We start from the raw sequence: 15928 nt of genomic DNA, 5'->3' as shown, positions 1-15928 counted from the left end.
GGAGATTGAATGGATGGGATTGACCGACTCGGGCAGTTTATCGATAAACAGCCGCTAGTCCCACTGTGGCTCGTTACCTCGACGACCAGTCACATGTGCACTAGTCCATATCGGGTAATATTTGCTGCCGCTGCTGCAGAGATGTTCATGATGCTCGTTGAGGACAATCCATAATTTATGAAGGAAATTTATGTGATTCAAATCAGTTACTCATATTCAAATACGTTTAATCAATTCATATTCTACTCAATATAACGCGCGGGAAGTCCAAATCAAGCAATCGCCTCAAGCAAGCAATTCCCGCTCGCGTCGACCGCGTCAAACCGCCGGGCCGATCCTGCTGCCTTTCACGGCCCACCATCGCCTGCCATCCTACCATTCCAGAACGACTGGCCAGATCGGATGACTTCATAGTCCTTGAAGTGCCCTAGACAAGCTGCGATGCCTCCACGCGGTGCCCGAAAAGCAGCCTCATCCGCAGTGGCGACTGAGCCGCCACGCTCCCCCGAATTGGGAGGCAACAAGCGCAAGCCAGACGACGCTCAGGAACAGAGCTCCCCGCTACGAAGATCGAAGCGCGTTAAGTCCGTCGAAGGTCTCGGAACGCAGTCGCCGTCTGCCAAATCCACTGCGCGCACAGCACCGACCGAATCTGCTGAGAGCCCCAAGGCGACACCGAGGAAATCTCGTGGTCGGGTCGTTTCGGTGAAGAAGGAGGTTGAGGAGGAAGAGACAGTCACGGTCGAGGCAGATATTGACGACGAAGACGAGGTCAAGGACGAAGAAGCGGATGAGAAGCCGAAGGTGAAGGCCAAGGTTACAAGGAAGAGAAAGACAAAGGAAGAAGTCGAGATGGTACCGTTGAGGGCGCGCACGCAGGGTCTACGCATGTGCGTAGGCGCTCATGTCAGCGCCGCCAAAGGTTGGCCTTACTGAATTAATCATCCTTGATATGATGCTTACGATGTGTTACAGGCGTCTTTAACGCGGTTCACAACAGCATGCACATCGGGTACGTCCACTCACCATCATAACCAACCATCACTAATCCCTCCCAGCGGCAACGCCTTTGCTCTATTCCTCAAGTCCCAGCGGAAATGGGACAATCCAGCCCTCCAAGATGACCACCGCGACCAATTCCGCAACCTCTGCATCGAGCACAAATACGACGGCGCAAAGTGAGCCTCCCAACCCACACCAACCTACTCACCCAACCCTGATCTAACCACATACCAGACACATCCTCCCCCACGGCTCCTACCTCGTGAACCTAGCCCAAGAAGACAAGACCAAAGCCAAGCAAGCATACGACTCATTCCTCGACGACCTCCGCCGCTGTGAAGCCCTCGGCATCACCCTCTACAACTTCCAGTACGCCCCCCAACCACCCCACATCTACACACTCTACCTCATTACCTTGCCCAACTCCCAAAAACAACCCCTCAACTAACTCCCCAACCCCACAGCCCCGGCAGCGCCAACCAAACCCCGCACGCCTCAGCCATAACCCGACTCGCAAAGGCCCTAACCTCCGCCCTCTCCGCCACCAGCACCGTCACCCCCGTCCTCGAAACCATGTGCGGCCACGGCAGCACGATAGGCGGCTACCTACACGAATTCCGGGACATCCTATCCCAAATCCCGCAAGAGTACCACCACCGAATCGGCATCTGCATCGACACATGCCACAGCTTCGCAGCAGGGTACGATCTCTCCTCCCCATCAGGCTTCGCCTCCTTCATGCAAGAATTCTCCGACGTAATCGGCCTGCAATACCTCCGCGCCCTGCACCTAAACGACTCCAAAGCCCCGCGGGGAAGTAAACGCGACTTACACGCCAACATCGGCACGGGATTCCTGGGTCTCCGCGCATTCCACAACGTTATGAACGAGCCGCGGCTCGAGGGATTACCCATGATCTTGGAGACGCCGATTGATCGACCCGAGGGAGATATCAAGGAAGAAGGGGGTGAGTCTTCCAAGGGCAAGAAGAAGAAGCCGGCTGGAACTTCTGCAAAGCTAGTACCGGATTTTAACGTCTGGGCGGGTGAAATTGCGCTGCTTGAGTCGTTGATTGGGATGGATCCTGAGGGAGAAGAGTTCCGGACGTTGGAGGCGAAGTTATCTGAGGAAGGGAGGGAGATGCGCGAGAAGCAAATGGAGCAGTATGAGCGGAAGATGGAGGCGGAGGCGAAGAAGGCGGCGAAGAAGGAGAAGGGGCAGAAGACGTTGATGGAGATGATGAATGGGGGTGGGAAGGCGAAGGGGAGTACGAAGACGAAAACTACGAGGGGGAAGAAGGGAAAGGATGAGAGTGATGGGGAAGGGAGTGATGAGGAGGGGTGTCAGAGTTGTTCGGAGTGAAGCCATGTATTAATACATAGTACTTACTACATATGAAGTATTAGAATGTATGAACAAAATGATGTGTGTGTGAATGGTATAATATTGGAGTAGAGTGATCTACTTCGACATCGATATTACGTAGACTGCAATGCGATGAAGCTCCTTTAGAGCTAAGAGATAGATAACATGGTATCACTCGATAAATCACTGTCTATACCAGACATCGTCTGCCAATATGTGCGGGACGCCCAATGTACTCCACACATGCCGATTTCTAGGCATGCTGATCAGAACCGCCGATATAAGATAAAAAGGACCATCCAGATCAGAAACGTGCTGCGACCATCGACGAACTCGAACGCTGATGCCATGACGTTGTAGACCGAACAAAGGGGTCTTGGGATATCAAGAAAAGTAGGGAAGCAAAATCCAGGTCGAACCATACCAGTGGTCCCAGGAACCATGGTGAGAGTGCTTGAAGCAGCAATTCCAAGGATACTCGTCTAGCTAGCTGAGCGTCCTTCAGGTGAAGCCCGTTCTGGAGAGGTCTGGGGCTTGCTACCGAGGCTAGGGCCGGAAGCCGTCCGGTTAAGCTCGGCTTCCAGGGACATGATGACGGGGGGAGCTGATTTCAAGGGCGAGGGGGCCGACACTCGAGGGGAGAAATTTCTATCGTGGTCCCCTAGATTGGTAGTGTTGATGCTTAACCCGAGCGCATTGCTAGCGCCACTGGCACGAACACGGAATGAGCGCCGACCGCCAGCGGTCAAGTCATCCTCAGGAGTAATATTCACATTGTCCTCGTCGACATGGATGCCCGGAGATTGGAAACAGCTCGTTTCGGGGTTGCGGATCCGACTGTACTCTCCGCGCTCCCCAGTCGGATCGGAATCGTCCTCAGAGTCCAGGTTAGGACTTCGTGTCCACGCGCCCTTCTGAGCTTCTGAGCGCATTTTTGAGATCTTCATGTAGTTGTAGGACGCGATGCTGCCAATGGTGACCACCAGGCCCGTAATGTTGACTGCAGTGAGCTGATCGTGGAAGATGACCCCGGCAGCACTGATGGTGACGACTTCCTTAAAGATGCCGCAGATGCTCAGCGTCACGACCGAGGAGCGCTTGAGGAGCGCAAACTCAGAGGAAATCATGCAGAAAGCCAGGATGCCAGGGAAGATCAGCAGGAAGACTGCAAACAGGCCTCCACGGGCAGCCGCCAGGGCTTGGAAGCCGGCGATGATCTCCAAAGGCCCCTCTACCGCCAGCGCAATGACGATCAGGGAGAAAAACATCACAGGCGTAAGGAAGAAGAGGGTTGAGAACGGGTTCGCCGTCGCAGGATGGCGTAGAAGGAGGATCTGTGTGAGGCCCCATCGGAAGCCCGAGAAGAAGGCGGATGCAATGACGAGGATAAACCCAACCGCATTGAAAGCGGTCTCGCCGGCGACCATCATGACCACACCCACGGTCATTGTAGCAATGATCACGATCAACTTGACGGATGGGGTTTCGAGGCGGAAAACAAAGGCAAAGAGAAGGACGAATGCTAGTGCGGATGATTTGCACATGGTGAGGAAGGTGAGGGAAATGAACTTCAGGGACATATTTCCGAGACCAATATCGAGGGAAGTCGCCGCACCGCAGGGGACGAGACGTGTAAGGTAGAATAACCGGGTGACCACCGGTCGGGACTCATGGGGATCATGTTCGCTCACGGGCGAGCCTGTGGGTGTGGACACAGCGGGCGCTTTCGGACGCAAAGAGGGTATCAAATATAGGAGAATGGATGAAAAGGTAAACTGAACGGCCATATGCAAGCTCGTGGTAAAGAGGGGGAACGGAAAGACAACATCGTCATCGGAGAACATCCACTTGTTGTACTACCAAGACCGACGGGGATTAGCATGTGAGCCATGAAATACGCGCACGGGAGCAACTTACAATTGAAATCGACAGCGAAAAGAAATACCACAATAGGATCAAGCCCGCATTGATGGACAGCCTCCTGAAGACATCACTGTCTGTGAATCCAAAGGGTAATGTATCGTGCTTCGAGGCCTTGACGTCGGCGATGCGGGCATCCAACTGTCGACGCTGCTGCCTTCTGCGGCGCCTCTGGCGTCTCTGCTTCGCTGTGAGACCCGTTTCTTCGTCATCATGGAGGTCGTCGTCTGAGCTAATATAATCCATTTCCAAGCTCTCTGCGATCGAGGACAGGTCGGAGATGTCGGCGTCCTCAGCCGGCGAGGACTTGGGCTCCTCTCGTTTGGAGCCAGCAGGGTCTCCAATGGCCCTTGGGGTATCGTCCCGGTGTTCGATTGGAGCTGATTGTGAAGCGCCCGCTAGCACTGAACTCCGCCGTCGATGATGATTGCCAGATGGGGAGACACCCATGGTCGGAGAGGGAGTGCCGTCGGGGCGGGACGGCGCACGATATAAGAGGGCGATAAGGAGAGGGAAAGGAGGGTAGTCGCTAGGATGGCGCGAGCCCCATCAGTGACGAAAGGTAGGACTAGGGTATGTGTCTCAAGTGGGCCAGCGCAGAGGGAGAATACTAGTTTTAGGACCGGAGGGGAGGGATTCGCGAGGGTGAAGAATGGCGAGGGGCACCGGATGCCCGAAGGAGAGTGATGGAAGGAAAGCCGGTGAGGGAATTGACTGGTCTTAGTGGGGACGTTGACAAAAAAGCTCACGCAGAAGAAGGCAAATCAGAGTCACGAGAGAGAAAAAGGAAAATGTCAAGGGAGGGTGTGTGTGTGTGTGGGAGAGATAGATAGGAGTGGCAGCAGGACAGCCCGAGCAGGAGGAGAAAGGATGGGGGATGCAAGGGCGACCGATGCACGAACGCCGTCTCCGTTGATAGCGGCAGAGAGAGACAGTGAGCCAGGAAGAGGCGGGATAAGCACGCGAAAGGAGGGAAAGAAAAACAGGATAGGGAAAAAAGAAATGAAAGGAGGGAAAAGAAGGAGGGATTCACACAACCAGTCAGCACAGCAGGATGAACCAGTTGAAACGGAGAAACAGAATGAGTATTTGGGAAAATGGGGAATTGGAATGGAATGGCAAAGGGAGAAGAAGAGGGAGTCAAGGCAGGCAGTCAGTCAGAGTCACAGTCTAAACAGTAGTAGTGCCAGTTTCAACCCAAAAGTGGATATTGGAATTATTGTTTTTCTCGCCAAGGGAAACAGAGAAATTCGAACAAGAATATTACTATTACAATAATAATCATCACAATAATAATATGAAGGTTGTTGCCAACAGCCACAGCCTCTCCAACGTCATAGCGCGATAGTCCACTAGTAGTTAGTTAGTTACTTAATCCTCTCCCCCTGGTTGATTAGGGATACGAGCATCACCTGGTGCTGAAGATTAATAACTAATCATGGAAATGATGACAGAAAAGAAGGACCGTCCGAAAAGGCCAGGCACAAGGATCCACCATCCATCCGCGTCTCAAAGAGAAGACTCAACCAAGGGCCCTTTGTTTTTCATCTTCTGTCTTGTTTTGGCCCCTATTGAAATAATGCTGGTCTGGTCAAAGAATTGTGTACTACAAACTACTACTTACTTTTGTCAAATGATGCTGGATGTTTTGCTCAGCTCGACAAGTCACCAGCCAACCTTCCCAGATTCGGAGCGGGGATCCTCGTTTTCTAGATTCCTTCGGGTCTTTGGTCCCTTCCGGCCGATCCGGGGTCAGCATTAATTGCTTCCCTTGGAGTTAACTTGACTAACTCGACCATCATCCATGGCTGGCGATCAACTGGAGCATTTCAGCTTCATCACTCGTGAAGACAATAGATCGATCGATCAATTGATACGGAGAAGGATATCAGGATTGAACAAGAACAACAACATCATCAATTTCCTCCTACGGGTAGCAAGAAAGAGAGGGATTAAACCAGCATCTCCTCACGCGATCAGGCAGCAGCAGCAGCAGCAGCAGCAGCAACCCGCGGATAGCCGATGGTTGTTGGCAAGTCAAAGTACTATTTAGTAAGTAACAGTAGACATGTAGTGAAACATCCACCACCTCACTAAGGTTACTGATGTCTACACTGGTCTACAACTATTTCCGACCGTAAGAAAAAAAAAGAAGAAAAGCGGCGCTTCGTGCCGTCTCTCATGATCACACAACTAGTAGATTATTCACACCGACTCTTGGCGGTTAGACCTGAATCGACTCGGAGCTTCCTTGGATCCAACTTTAAACACGACCCCATCGCTGGGCTGATTGGGTGCCGCCCAATGCAATAATCCACGGCCGCTTCTGGTCCTTTTTTTCCTTTTATCTCCCCTCGGCAGGAACAAGACGGCTGTCTTTCCGATAGAAGATCACCCAAGCCAAGGTATCTAGACTGGATAGATAGGATTTTACGAGTTGAGGTGCATATGGCTAGTGAGGTATGCCATTGTTGTCCCCCCCCCCCCCTCAATGCCCCCATTCATTGCCCAGAAGCTGGGCAGAACAGCTGCTCCCTCATTTGGGTCACACTCCAGCAGCGAGAGCGAGAGAGCTAGACTACTTTCAAAGCACAAAGTATGCTGATCCCATCCCATCACCCCCATCAATAATGCGGGGTGGCCCCAACACCGATCATTTGTTTGAAGAATGATCTTCTGTCCCTTGTATCCACTTCCTCAACTCATTGAGTCATCATTATTTCCTTCCTTTTCGCCATGTCTCAATCGCCACCACCCATCAAATCATGTCATCACACTTATGCCATGCAGACTTCACCAACACATCCCACAGTAGACCAGACCATGCCCTAAAATGATTGTCATCGACAGAACAAACACGCACAAAACTATCAATCTCATGCAGCCCTGCACCCGCGTTAGCTAATCCCATAGTTCATACAATAGCCCAATCTGCATGATGCTAAACCTGCATCTGATGATCCACTGATGATCCCGATTCTGTTGCAAAAAGAGGGGCGGGAGCTGCAGGGAACCCGGAATGCACTCACTAACTTACTTCTTTTCCATACCCTTTTTTCTTTTTCTTTTCTTTGCTTATGCTGTTATGCTAGACTATGCACGGAGTCTCTACTACGTACTAGACTACTTTACTGTACATCAAAGTACAATGGGTCCAAGCGGCTCGGAGAATTCAATTGTGGCTTTTGCCTTTTTTCTTTTTCTAAACAACACTCCCTTGCCTTGCCTGAACCTTTTTCCAATACTAGTAGTTTATGTGAGGGCTGAACAGCTGCAGTAAGCACAGACTCTAAGTCATTGTCACTCATCACACTATTTTCATCCCGCAATGCAATCAATAGTTCGAGCTACTAAGTTATCTACTACACAGTAATTTATTGAAATTCTGTCTGTCTGTCAGTCAGCCACGCTTCAACATCTCTGTTGAAAGTTTGGTTCTGCTTTCATGGGGCTAGTAGATAAGCCACTGCTGATATTATTTCTCCGGCGAAAATAGTAGTAGTGACATTACTGAAGTTGTTTGTCCCGTCCAGCTCTCCTGCGCACTCACTGATCGCTCTGAAGCACGCACTGGACGTATACAACTTGGCATTTTCAGTCGATGATAACAAGCTATTACTCAGAGGATATACAAACACAATTATAGTTGCATGTTGTCTTTGATTGCACTCTATTTTGGATAGAATTACTCCCTTTTCCTAACCTCTCTTATATAGAGAGACGCTGTTATCAATCTTAACAGTCTAATGTGCAAAAACTCCAATTCCTTGGCTTTATAACTATAGTGACATTCGGTTTACATACTTTCGCTCTCTTATTCTACAGGTAAATCCTTCTAACTTGGGTATCTACACTACTATATAACCCTTTACATATACTCTACTGCTCGGATATTTCCAGGCCCCAAGGAAAGCCTGCGTTGAGCTTCAAAGGCCATATAGATACATAATAGTGTCTAATATCATTAAGATGCTTGAGAAATCATAACACAGCATCAACCGGAACGCAAGAATAGTACAAGCAAGGATAGTGCAAGCATAAAAGCCCGCATCCCCAGAATATCGACTGTTCCTTTGAACTGCATCATCAACAACGAAAAATGAATGATTACTTTGATGATTTACATTCGTCATCTAGATCTAGTACAAAAAGCCACTCTACATACTAGATTACCCCTCTAGAAAAAGCGACTAAGTGAAATGCGGCAGCCTCAAAAAAAAAGCAGCAGGATAATTGTAATACGTAGTACACACAACTTATGATACTATACGGAGAATCATACACTACTAATCAAATGCAATCAAACCCCTATACTAATTCTTCTGTCCACCCCTTCTTACCAACGATAACAATATAATAGCTACTACCACCTACCAATTACTATAAACCCCCTTCCCCCTCCTACAAGCACTCGGACAAGGCGCCAAAGCCCGTCCACTCCCCTTACATCTCCCACACTTATGCCACAGATTCTTCACCCAGCTCCCTGCGCCCCTACAATTCGGACATGTCACTCTTCGAGCAAAGAGTGTGCCCGAGTTCACGACCGTCGTGCCCCCGCATCGATCACAGATCGTGCGTGTCGATTTCCACCATCCGCCGGATCCTTGGCAGTTCGCGCACGTGGTTGTTATTGCGCCAGTGTTGCCGCACGTCGGGCATTTGCGGGGCATCGTTGTCTGTCTGAAGATGTGTGGTTTGGGGGTGAGGTATATGTGATAGAGGGGAGGGAGGGAGGTAGCTGGTTGGGATGAGTGTGTTAGTTGTAGTAAGTAAATTATTAGGGTTTTGTGGGTTATGAGTAAGTAGAAGGGCATGCCGGTGGAGGGGGGCGGGAAACAGACAGATGACGGTTTGATATGTTGAGAGTGGATGATGTTGGGTGTTATAGGAGGAGGTTGATAGGAAAGAATTATTCTCTGCTTGAAATTTATGTCTGAGTCTATTCTCCAACTACCAGATATGATATGATCGAGTTTAGATTTGGATCGCTAGTTATACTTATTCTATGTATTGAACTTGCGGCTCGGGGTCATATTACAATGCTATAAACTGCATATACTACTAATAGACAAAAGAATTGACCCCAGAATCAGGCCCCCATCAGAAGGGAGTGGTATAAGTATAAGAGCATTGACTATACCATCCCTAATCCAGAACCATGTTCGTACCACTCAGCACTCAGCTACCTAGTTGGTAGTACAGTGTGTTTGAATACTATGCATAAAAGCTATCTTAAAGGTTGTAAAGCCAATCCACCACCCCTATCAACTTCCTCTAATTTCTAAGGCCAGGAATGGCTCGGGATCGAACTCCCCAAGAAAAACAATTCCTTTGGTTCTAGCCAGTGGCATACGCCCACATATCTTCACCTGCATGGACCACGTATCTGTCACGAGGTGAAAGTTGATCCTTCAGGTGGTGAACTTGATGTAATGTTTGTTTGGAACCGCTTGTAGCGCATTTACCTCGCGTGGGGTAGATTGCAGGCAGTGGTATATAGAGTGGTTTTATGGGTTGGGTATTAAAAGGTCATATGAAAGGGGGGTTTTTATGGAGGTGCAGTATGGTAAGGGTCCAGGGTCTGTTGAGGATGGTATTGTGGTCTATGGTATGGGAGTTCTATGAAGTAATAATTCAGTAGGCTTGAGAGAATAGTATTGAGATGCTGAGTTGCTGTTGCTTTGATGGTTGTTGATATGTGGCATATGAACATTCTCTGTAGTAATTCACTGCGGGGAGTCTAAAATCTAGATACTGCATAAGTAATATTAGCCTAAGAACTCTAAGTTAGTTCGATTGGAAACCCTATCCTAAAACTGAGTGTGTGGAAAATCTACGAGACCAAGCTCTTTCAGTGGATATTCGAGGATGAAAGGGGATACGTAAATGTACATTCATTTTGAGATTTGACAGGACCCTTTCAACGAAATCATTTCAAGTCCCACATGCACGTGGTTGGGGAGTTTTGTGAAAGGTTCCACGAACATGTCATGTTCGCTTTCCAGGAAATCGTCGAGTCGTACTTGTCCTCAGTTTTAAGAATGTAATCACGTTGATCCTAGTTGGTCAACACTGATACTTGTGTGGATGGACAGGAGGACTGGAAATGATCATGCGTATGTGAGCAAGCGTACTTGTAGCATTGGTGTTTATTTTCTTTCTCATGGTTTCGATCTATACTTCAATTCTGACCCTAATCCATGGGTTCGTGGTACATAGTAATATAGTAATGCGTCTGTTATAATTGATAGAAAGTCGGAGTGTAAGAGTGTGTTATCTCTGACATACTATCCACCCTAATCAACTACCCCCTGCAGCTAGCAGTCTATCTGCACCACTACACAACATAGACCAATAGAGTACCAAATAAGCCGGGTAAGGCGACTACCCATGCACAACCTAATCAACTCACTCAGCACACGCACTATATGCCCATCCCCACATCCCAGCCAAAAGCGATACCTCTCTCTCTCTCTTCCGCGATCTAACCATCTAATAGTTCAATAGTACCAAGGTAAGCCTCAGCTGAACAGAACTGCTTATTGTATTCCCGACATAAGCAATCTCCCATAAATATGCATTATACACATCAAGCAACTAATAATCAGTCGTTGCTTTTTCGGAAAAAGGGAACTCAAAGTTGACTCCATTCGTTGGTCTTATCGGATTCTATTTCTTTTGCTTTCATCGGAAGAAGGCAGTGTGTAGACTTTGATTCTGTAGGGAGACGGTCATTCTTAATGGGAACAACATTTTTATGTCCTGTGTGCTGCTTGATGGCACAACTGGTTAATACAGTAGTCGTTCATAGAATGGAGATAAATAGATCAGATAGGTCTCATATTCATGCGGCCCCTGTATCTAATGGAAATAAATTTAAAGAACATGCCAGAAGGCAAGGCTCCATTCCCGACCTATATGATGCGCTGGTTTCCAGGACAGAAAGCTTGTCCGCTGCACCAAGCATTGGTCAAGTACAAGTCCGCTTCTGTATAAGCCATGCCGCCCTTGTCCATGTCTGCGCCTGCTTGAAGGACCGTCGACCATGGCCCCTCGCGCAATCCTTTCCGTGTATAATTGACAATCAGGGAGAACTCGTATTCTCCGGTTTATCATACGCTAAATTGCGTTCAAGGATAAATGGGTCCTACGCAAATCGTCATCCCCGGCACTGCACCTAAGAGGCAAAATCGAGCCTTTCAGATGGGTAAAAAAAATTTAGGAAGTGGTATTCAGCCCCCTTTACGTTGTCCAGCAGCACCGGCTCCTAGAGTCAGCTTGTTAGCCGCCATGCCTCATACGAGCGGGCCCGCCTCTGAATGATGGGTAGGTTAGACTTACCAATAGTTGCACTCGCGTTGCGCAGTTCAATCTTCTTACGCTCCATCTCAAGCTGCACAAATGTCAGACGTATCCTGTCTTATGTATAAGGCCAACTTACCACCATGCGTACTCGGGCAAGAGCAGCCGTGTCACCCGCCACAAGCGGCCGGCAGTCGTCGGGGCGGTAAGGAGCCGCAATGGAGACGGCATCGGCTACGATGATCTTGGTTCCATCCCACCGGGCCGGCATTGTGCGACTGAATGCGTCAAAGAGATCCTGTGCCTCCTTGGTGACTCCCTTGCCTCGACGTGCTTCACCTTCCTGCAGCTTGCCGACAGCAGCGGCCTCCCGCGCCTTCAGAGCGCGAATATCAAGTGCGTGCAAAGGCGGTACGGCATCAGAGAAAGAAGCCCCATCGGTGTTGGACGGAGACAAAGAAAGAACTTGGAAGGATTGTATGCGCGACACCGGGATGACGTGGTAATCGCCGGTCTGTGACTTGCCTTCTTCGGCAGTATTGATGGCAACGAGGTTTGTGACCGGACAGGCTGTGAACAGAGTTCCCTCAATGGTGGAGGCGACCGGAGATGTACTGATACGAACACTGTACAAAACACAATATCAGCATGAACTTGAGATCTCTATACATCCATCCAGAGGCTTTCTGGCAAAGGCATGCAGGTGTTAGCACTTGCTGGACAGACGGAACTCTGCTCAACAGTGCTATGATAGGTCGAGGCTTACCGTGCGCCAATTGCACGGCTCAATGCCACCTCCAAAGGCACCATGGCACCAGCCATTCCCTGGCCTGCAGTTGCACCAGACGATCCCTGTGCAGATGTTCTTACTCCCACGCTGTGGCGCTTGTTATCTGCCATATGCTCGGGCAGGAGACAGTTGAACTATCCCACCAAGAGCAGTGCAGGACAGGACAGGCTCCACAGTCAGGCAGTAGCTGGGCTGTCTCTGCAGAGGAACAATGGCGGAGTGAGTCGAAAATGCCCCAAACACACGATTGCTCACGGTGAGGGCTAATCAGGTCAAGCACAGGTCGAAATGATCGATCGGAATGGGATTCCAGGCTAGGTGGAAGCCACGGTCGTTACCAGCAATGACGATGGCACTCGAGCGCGGAGCAAGCAAAAGTGGGACGGGCGGGAACCGCAGCTTAGTCGTAGTTGGGTAAAGGAACGACAAAAAGTAAAGACATAAACTATCCAGTAAAACAACAAACACAGAAGTGAATACGACGCCAATAAAGTACAACCAGCCCGGGAGGGAAAGCTCCTCAGCGTCCTGGCATGCAGTTGGGCAGAATGGTGGTGTGATTGTGCACCATTGGATTGACACGATGGCCGCCGAAAGGGAGTCACGACCTTCCCGTCGCCCAATCCGGTTTAGTCCAGGGCGGAGCAGCACCTCCGGCAATCACCAGTTGGCTGCTCTTTCACCAGCCTCAACTGTTAGTTCTGTCTCTTCGGAACTACGTCCTTTATTCATCCCACTACTCATCAGGATACAGGATTCAATCTACTATTATACTACAGTTTAGAAGACTTGTGAAAAGAAACGTAAGACTATTTCATTCCATACGTTTTTCCCATCAAAAAAAGAAAAAGAAAAGAAAATAAACATCTAGATACATGTTAATGAAAATATAATAGAAATTCATTTCCTGTTTTGCTGGTCGTTTTGATCGTCATCATTCTTGTTTATGTGCTCAGGGGAGCCCGACTAGTTAACTCTCCTGATTCTAGCCCAGCCTGTTCCCATGCTAGACCAGTGCGAGGCTCCACGTCCAGCGTTTTACATCGCATTTTCGTTTAGGCAATGTAGGTGGACGCAGACACGTTACCACCGCGTCCAGTCCAGTTGACGTGGATGTCCTTGCCCTCGGGGTAGGTCTCGCTGGCGTGCTCGGGCTTGATGCGGAAGGTGTGGGCACCGAAGTAGTCACGCTGGGCCTGCAGCAGGTTGGCGGGGAGGTCGCGGGTGCGGTAGCCGTCGTAGAAGCTGAGGGCAGTGCTGAAAGCGGGGGTGGGGATACCCCAGAGAGCACCCTTGCTAACAACGTTTCTCCAGCCGCTCTGGGCCTTCTTGATGGCGGTGTTGAAGAACTCGTCGAACAGGAGGTTCTCAAGGTCGGGGTTCTTGCGGTAAGCGTTGGTGATGTCCTTGAGGAAGACGGAGCGGATGATGCAACCACCACGCCACATGAGGGCAATGGAGGGCTTGTTCAGCTTCCAGCCGTACTCACGAGCAGCCTATAGTAACTTGTCAGTGGCCGAAAGGAGGCTAACCATACTGTGGACAGACTTACCTCCTGGATGAGCATGAAGCCCTGGGCGTAGGAGATGATCTTGGAGGCGTACAGGGCCTGCTCGAGGTCATCGATGAAAGCCTGCTTGTCACCGGTGAATTCGGGGGTAGGGCCGTCGAGAAGGCCGCTGGCACGGATACGCTCGTCCTTGAGGGCGGACAGGCAGCGAGAGAAGACAGCCTCGCCGATCAGAGTGACGGGCATGCCAAGGTCGAGGGCGTTGATGGCGGTCCACTTGCCGGTACCCTTCTGACCAGCCTTGTCGAGGATCTTCTCAACGAGGGGAGTGCCATCGTTGTCGTTGAAGTAAAGGACGTCACGGGTGATCTCGATGAGGAAAGAGTCCAAAACACCCTTGTTCCACTTGGCGAACACATCGGCGATCTCCTTGGCGGGGAGACCAAGACCACGCTTGAGGATGTCGTAGGCCTGTAACATAGGAGTCAGTTGCCATACACTTATATCCAATCGTTGCATGGTCTCAAGCTTACCTCGCAGATCAGCTGCATGTCACCGTACTCGATACCGTTGTGGACCATCTTGACGAAGTGACCAGCGCCCTCGTCACCAACCCAGTCGCAGCAGGCCTCGCCGTCGCTCTTGGCGGAGATGCTCTGGAAGACGTCCTTGATGTAGGGCCAGGCCTCCTCGTTACCACCGGGCATGAGGGAGGGGCCGTAACGGGCACCCTCCTCACCACCGGAGACACCGCTGCCGACGAAGCGGATGCCCTTCTCGGCGAGGTACTTGGTACGGCGGTTGCTGTCGGGGAAGTGGGAGTTACCACCGTCGATGATGATATCACCCTTCTCAAGGTGGGGCAGGAGAGACTCGATGAACTGGTCAACGGGCTTTCCGGCCATGACAAGGAGCATGATACGACGGGGGCGCTTCAGCTTGGCGCAGAACTCCTCAACGGAGTGAGCACCGACGATGGGCTTGCCTGATAACCCAAATCGTTAGTCGATCTGAGGGCTGAGATGCATCCTGGCAGAGCGAGCTTACCCTTGGCCTCATTCTCAAGGAAGCGGTCAACCTTGGAGGTTGTGCGGTTGTAGGCGCAAACAGTGAAGCCGTGGTCAGCAGCGTTAAGGATCAGGTTCTGACCCATAACGGCCAGACCGATGAGACCGAAATCAGCACTAGGCAAAGGACGCGCCGGAGCGCCGACATTGATGCCGGCGAGACGGGCGCTAAAGTCAGTTGCCAAATCCTCTGTCAATAGCTGGGCAGAAATGTGACAATTTGGGGGTGGACGAGTGAAGCTGCGTTGCCTCTAACGCTACTATGACGTCGAGACGCAAACCCCACGAAGCTGGCGGTCTATTGCACCATCACCACTAATCAATGGAAGATGGATCCTGGAAGCCATATGAAGCAGTCTTTTCATTCTCCAGCTGACTCACGAACAGCTGGATCTCTCCCGGCTCATACATTGATGCGTCGGAGGGGTACCAAGCTGTGGGTGAAAGCAGATGATTGAGGTGACATGTAGGCTTGGAAGGGGATAGGGGAAGGGAAAAGAGAACAATGGTAGCCGCAGGGTACTTACACAGCTTGGTCAGCCATGATGAAATAGTGGGGGGGGTATGAGACTCTGGAAATGGAGATATGGAAGAGGTGGAAGAGTAGAGGAGAGGGGGAGGTGGTGGATATATGTACAGTCAGGAAGAACTAACTGCCTAGAGGAAGATGGAGAAAAGGAGGAAGGTTTTAGTTTGGAGGGGAAGGAAGGGAAAGAGAGGAAGAGGAAGAGAAGCGAGCGAAAGGGAGAAGGCGTTCGAAGATGTCAGAGCAGGATTCGCTGCAACTGGACGGCTTACGGAGCAGCTCTTCCGTCATGGTGGGACGGAGGGCGGGGCAGCACCTGAGCAAGAGAGGAGCAGAGTCCTCCGGTGAACAAGACTTAGTAGTAAAGTACACCGGTGGGAGAGGGAGTTTGGTACCGGAACATACATGGAAGCCCGCGGATAGATGGTTGGTGAGTAATAATT

The 15928-nt window shown here is 50.4% G+C and overlaps 5 protein-coding genes across 5 annotated transcripts; 2 read left to right on the top strand and 3 right to left on the bottom strand.

Annotated features, from left to right (window-relative positions):
- Positions 1-266: 266 nt before the first annotated feature.
- BO83DRAFT_440908 (DNA-(apurinic or apyrimidinic site) lyase APN1) lies at positions 267-2364 on the top strand (the record flags this gene model as incomplete). The annotated part of the gene is made up of 5 exons (XM_025536295.1): positions 267-922; positions 976-1012; positions 1059-1178; positions 1237-1371; positions 1467-2364. Exons 1-5 carry the CDS (start codon positions 442-444, stop codon positions 2362-2364), a joined length of 1671 nt encoding a protein of 556 aa, XP_025383665.1. The 5' UTR covers positions 267-441.
- A 68-nt stretch (positions 2365-2432) lies between these two features.
- On the bottom strand, positions 2433-4947 carry BO83DRAFT_144716 (putative nucleotide-sugar transporter). The gene is made up of 2 exons (XM_025526190.1): positions 4285-4947; positions 2433-4223 (listed from the first exon to the last, which is right to left on the bottom strand). The coding sequence occupies exons 1-2, from the start codon at positions 4735-4737 to the stop codon at positions 2850-2852; spliced, it is 1827 nt and encodes a 608-aa protein (XP_025383664.1). The 5' UTR covers positions 4738-4947; the 3' UTR covers positions 2433-2849.
- A 668-nt stretch (positions 4948-5615) lies between these two features.
- On the top strand, positions 5616-6215 carry BO83DRAFT_382089 (uncharacterized protein). The gene has a single exon (XM_025532153.1). The coding sequence runs from the start codon at positions 5726-5728 to the stop codon at positions 6047-6049; it is 324 nt and encodes a 107-aa protein (XP_025383663.1). The 5' UTR covers positions 5616-5725; the 3' UTR covers positions 6050-6215.
- Positions 6216-11496: 5281 nt separating this feature from the next.
- On the bottom strand, positions 11497-12936 carry BO83DRAFT_144688 (anticodon-binding domain-containing protein). Its single transcript, XM_025526189.1, has 4 exons — positions 12359-12936; positions 11732-12218; positions 11632-11683; positions 11497-11557 (listed from the first exon to the last, which is right to left on the bottom strand). The coding sequence occupies exons 1-4, from the start codon at positions 12490-12492 to the stop codon at positions 11523-11525; spliced, it is 708 nt and encodes a 235-aa protein (XP_025383662.1). The 5' UTR covers positions 12493-12936; the 3' UTR covers positions 11497-11522.
- A 238-nt stretch (positions 12937-13174) lies between these two features.
- On the bottom strand, positions 13175-15707 carry BO83DRAFT_382084 (NADP(+)-dependent, decarboxylating phosphogluconate dehydrogenase). The gene is made up of 5 exons (XM_025532152.1): positions 15487-15707; positions 14940-15076; positions 14426-14877; positions 13935-14363; positions 13175-13878 (listed from the first exon to the last, which is right to left on the bottom strand). Exons 1-5 carry the CDS (start codon positions 15501-15503, stop codon positions 13438-13440), a joined length of 1476 nt encoding a protein of 491 aa, XP_025383661.1. The 5' UTR covers positions 15504-15707; the 3' UTR covers positions 13175-13437.
- Between the last annotated feature and the right edge of the window lie 221 nt (positions 15708-15928).

This window comes from Aspergillus eucalypticola (assembly GCF_003184535.1).
Source record: "Aspergillus eucalypticola CBS 122712 chromosome Unknown BO83scaffold_32, whole genome shotgun sequence".
Taxonomy (NCBI): Eukaryota; Fungi; Ascomycota; class Eurotiomycetes; order Eurotiales; family Aspergillaceae; genus Aspergillus; species Aspergillus eucalypticola.
The sequence above is the reverse complement of the archived record's forward strand: the minus strand, read 5'-3'. Positions and strand labels throughout refer to the sequence as shown.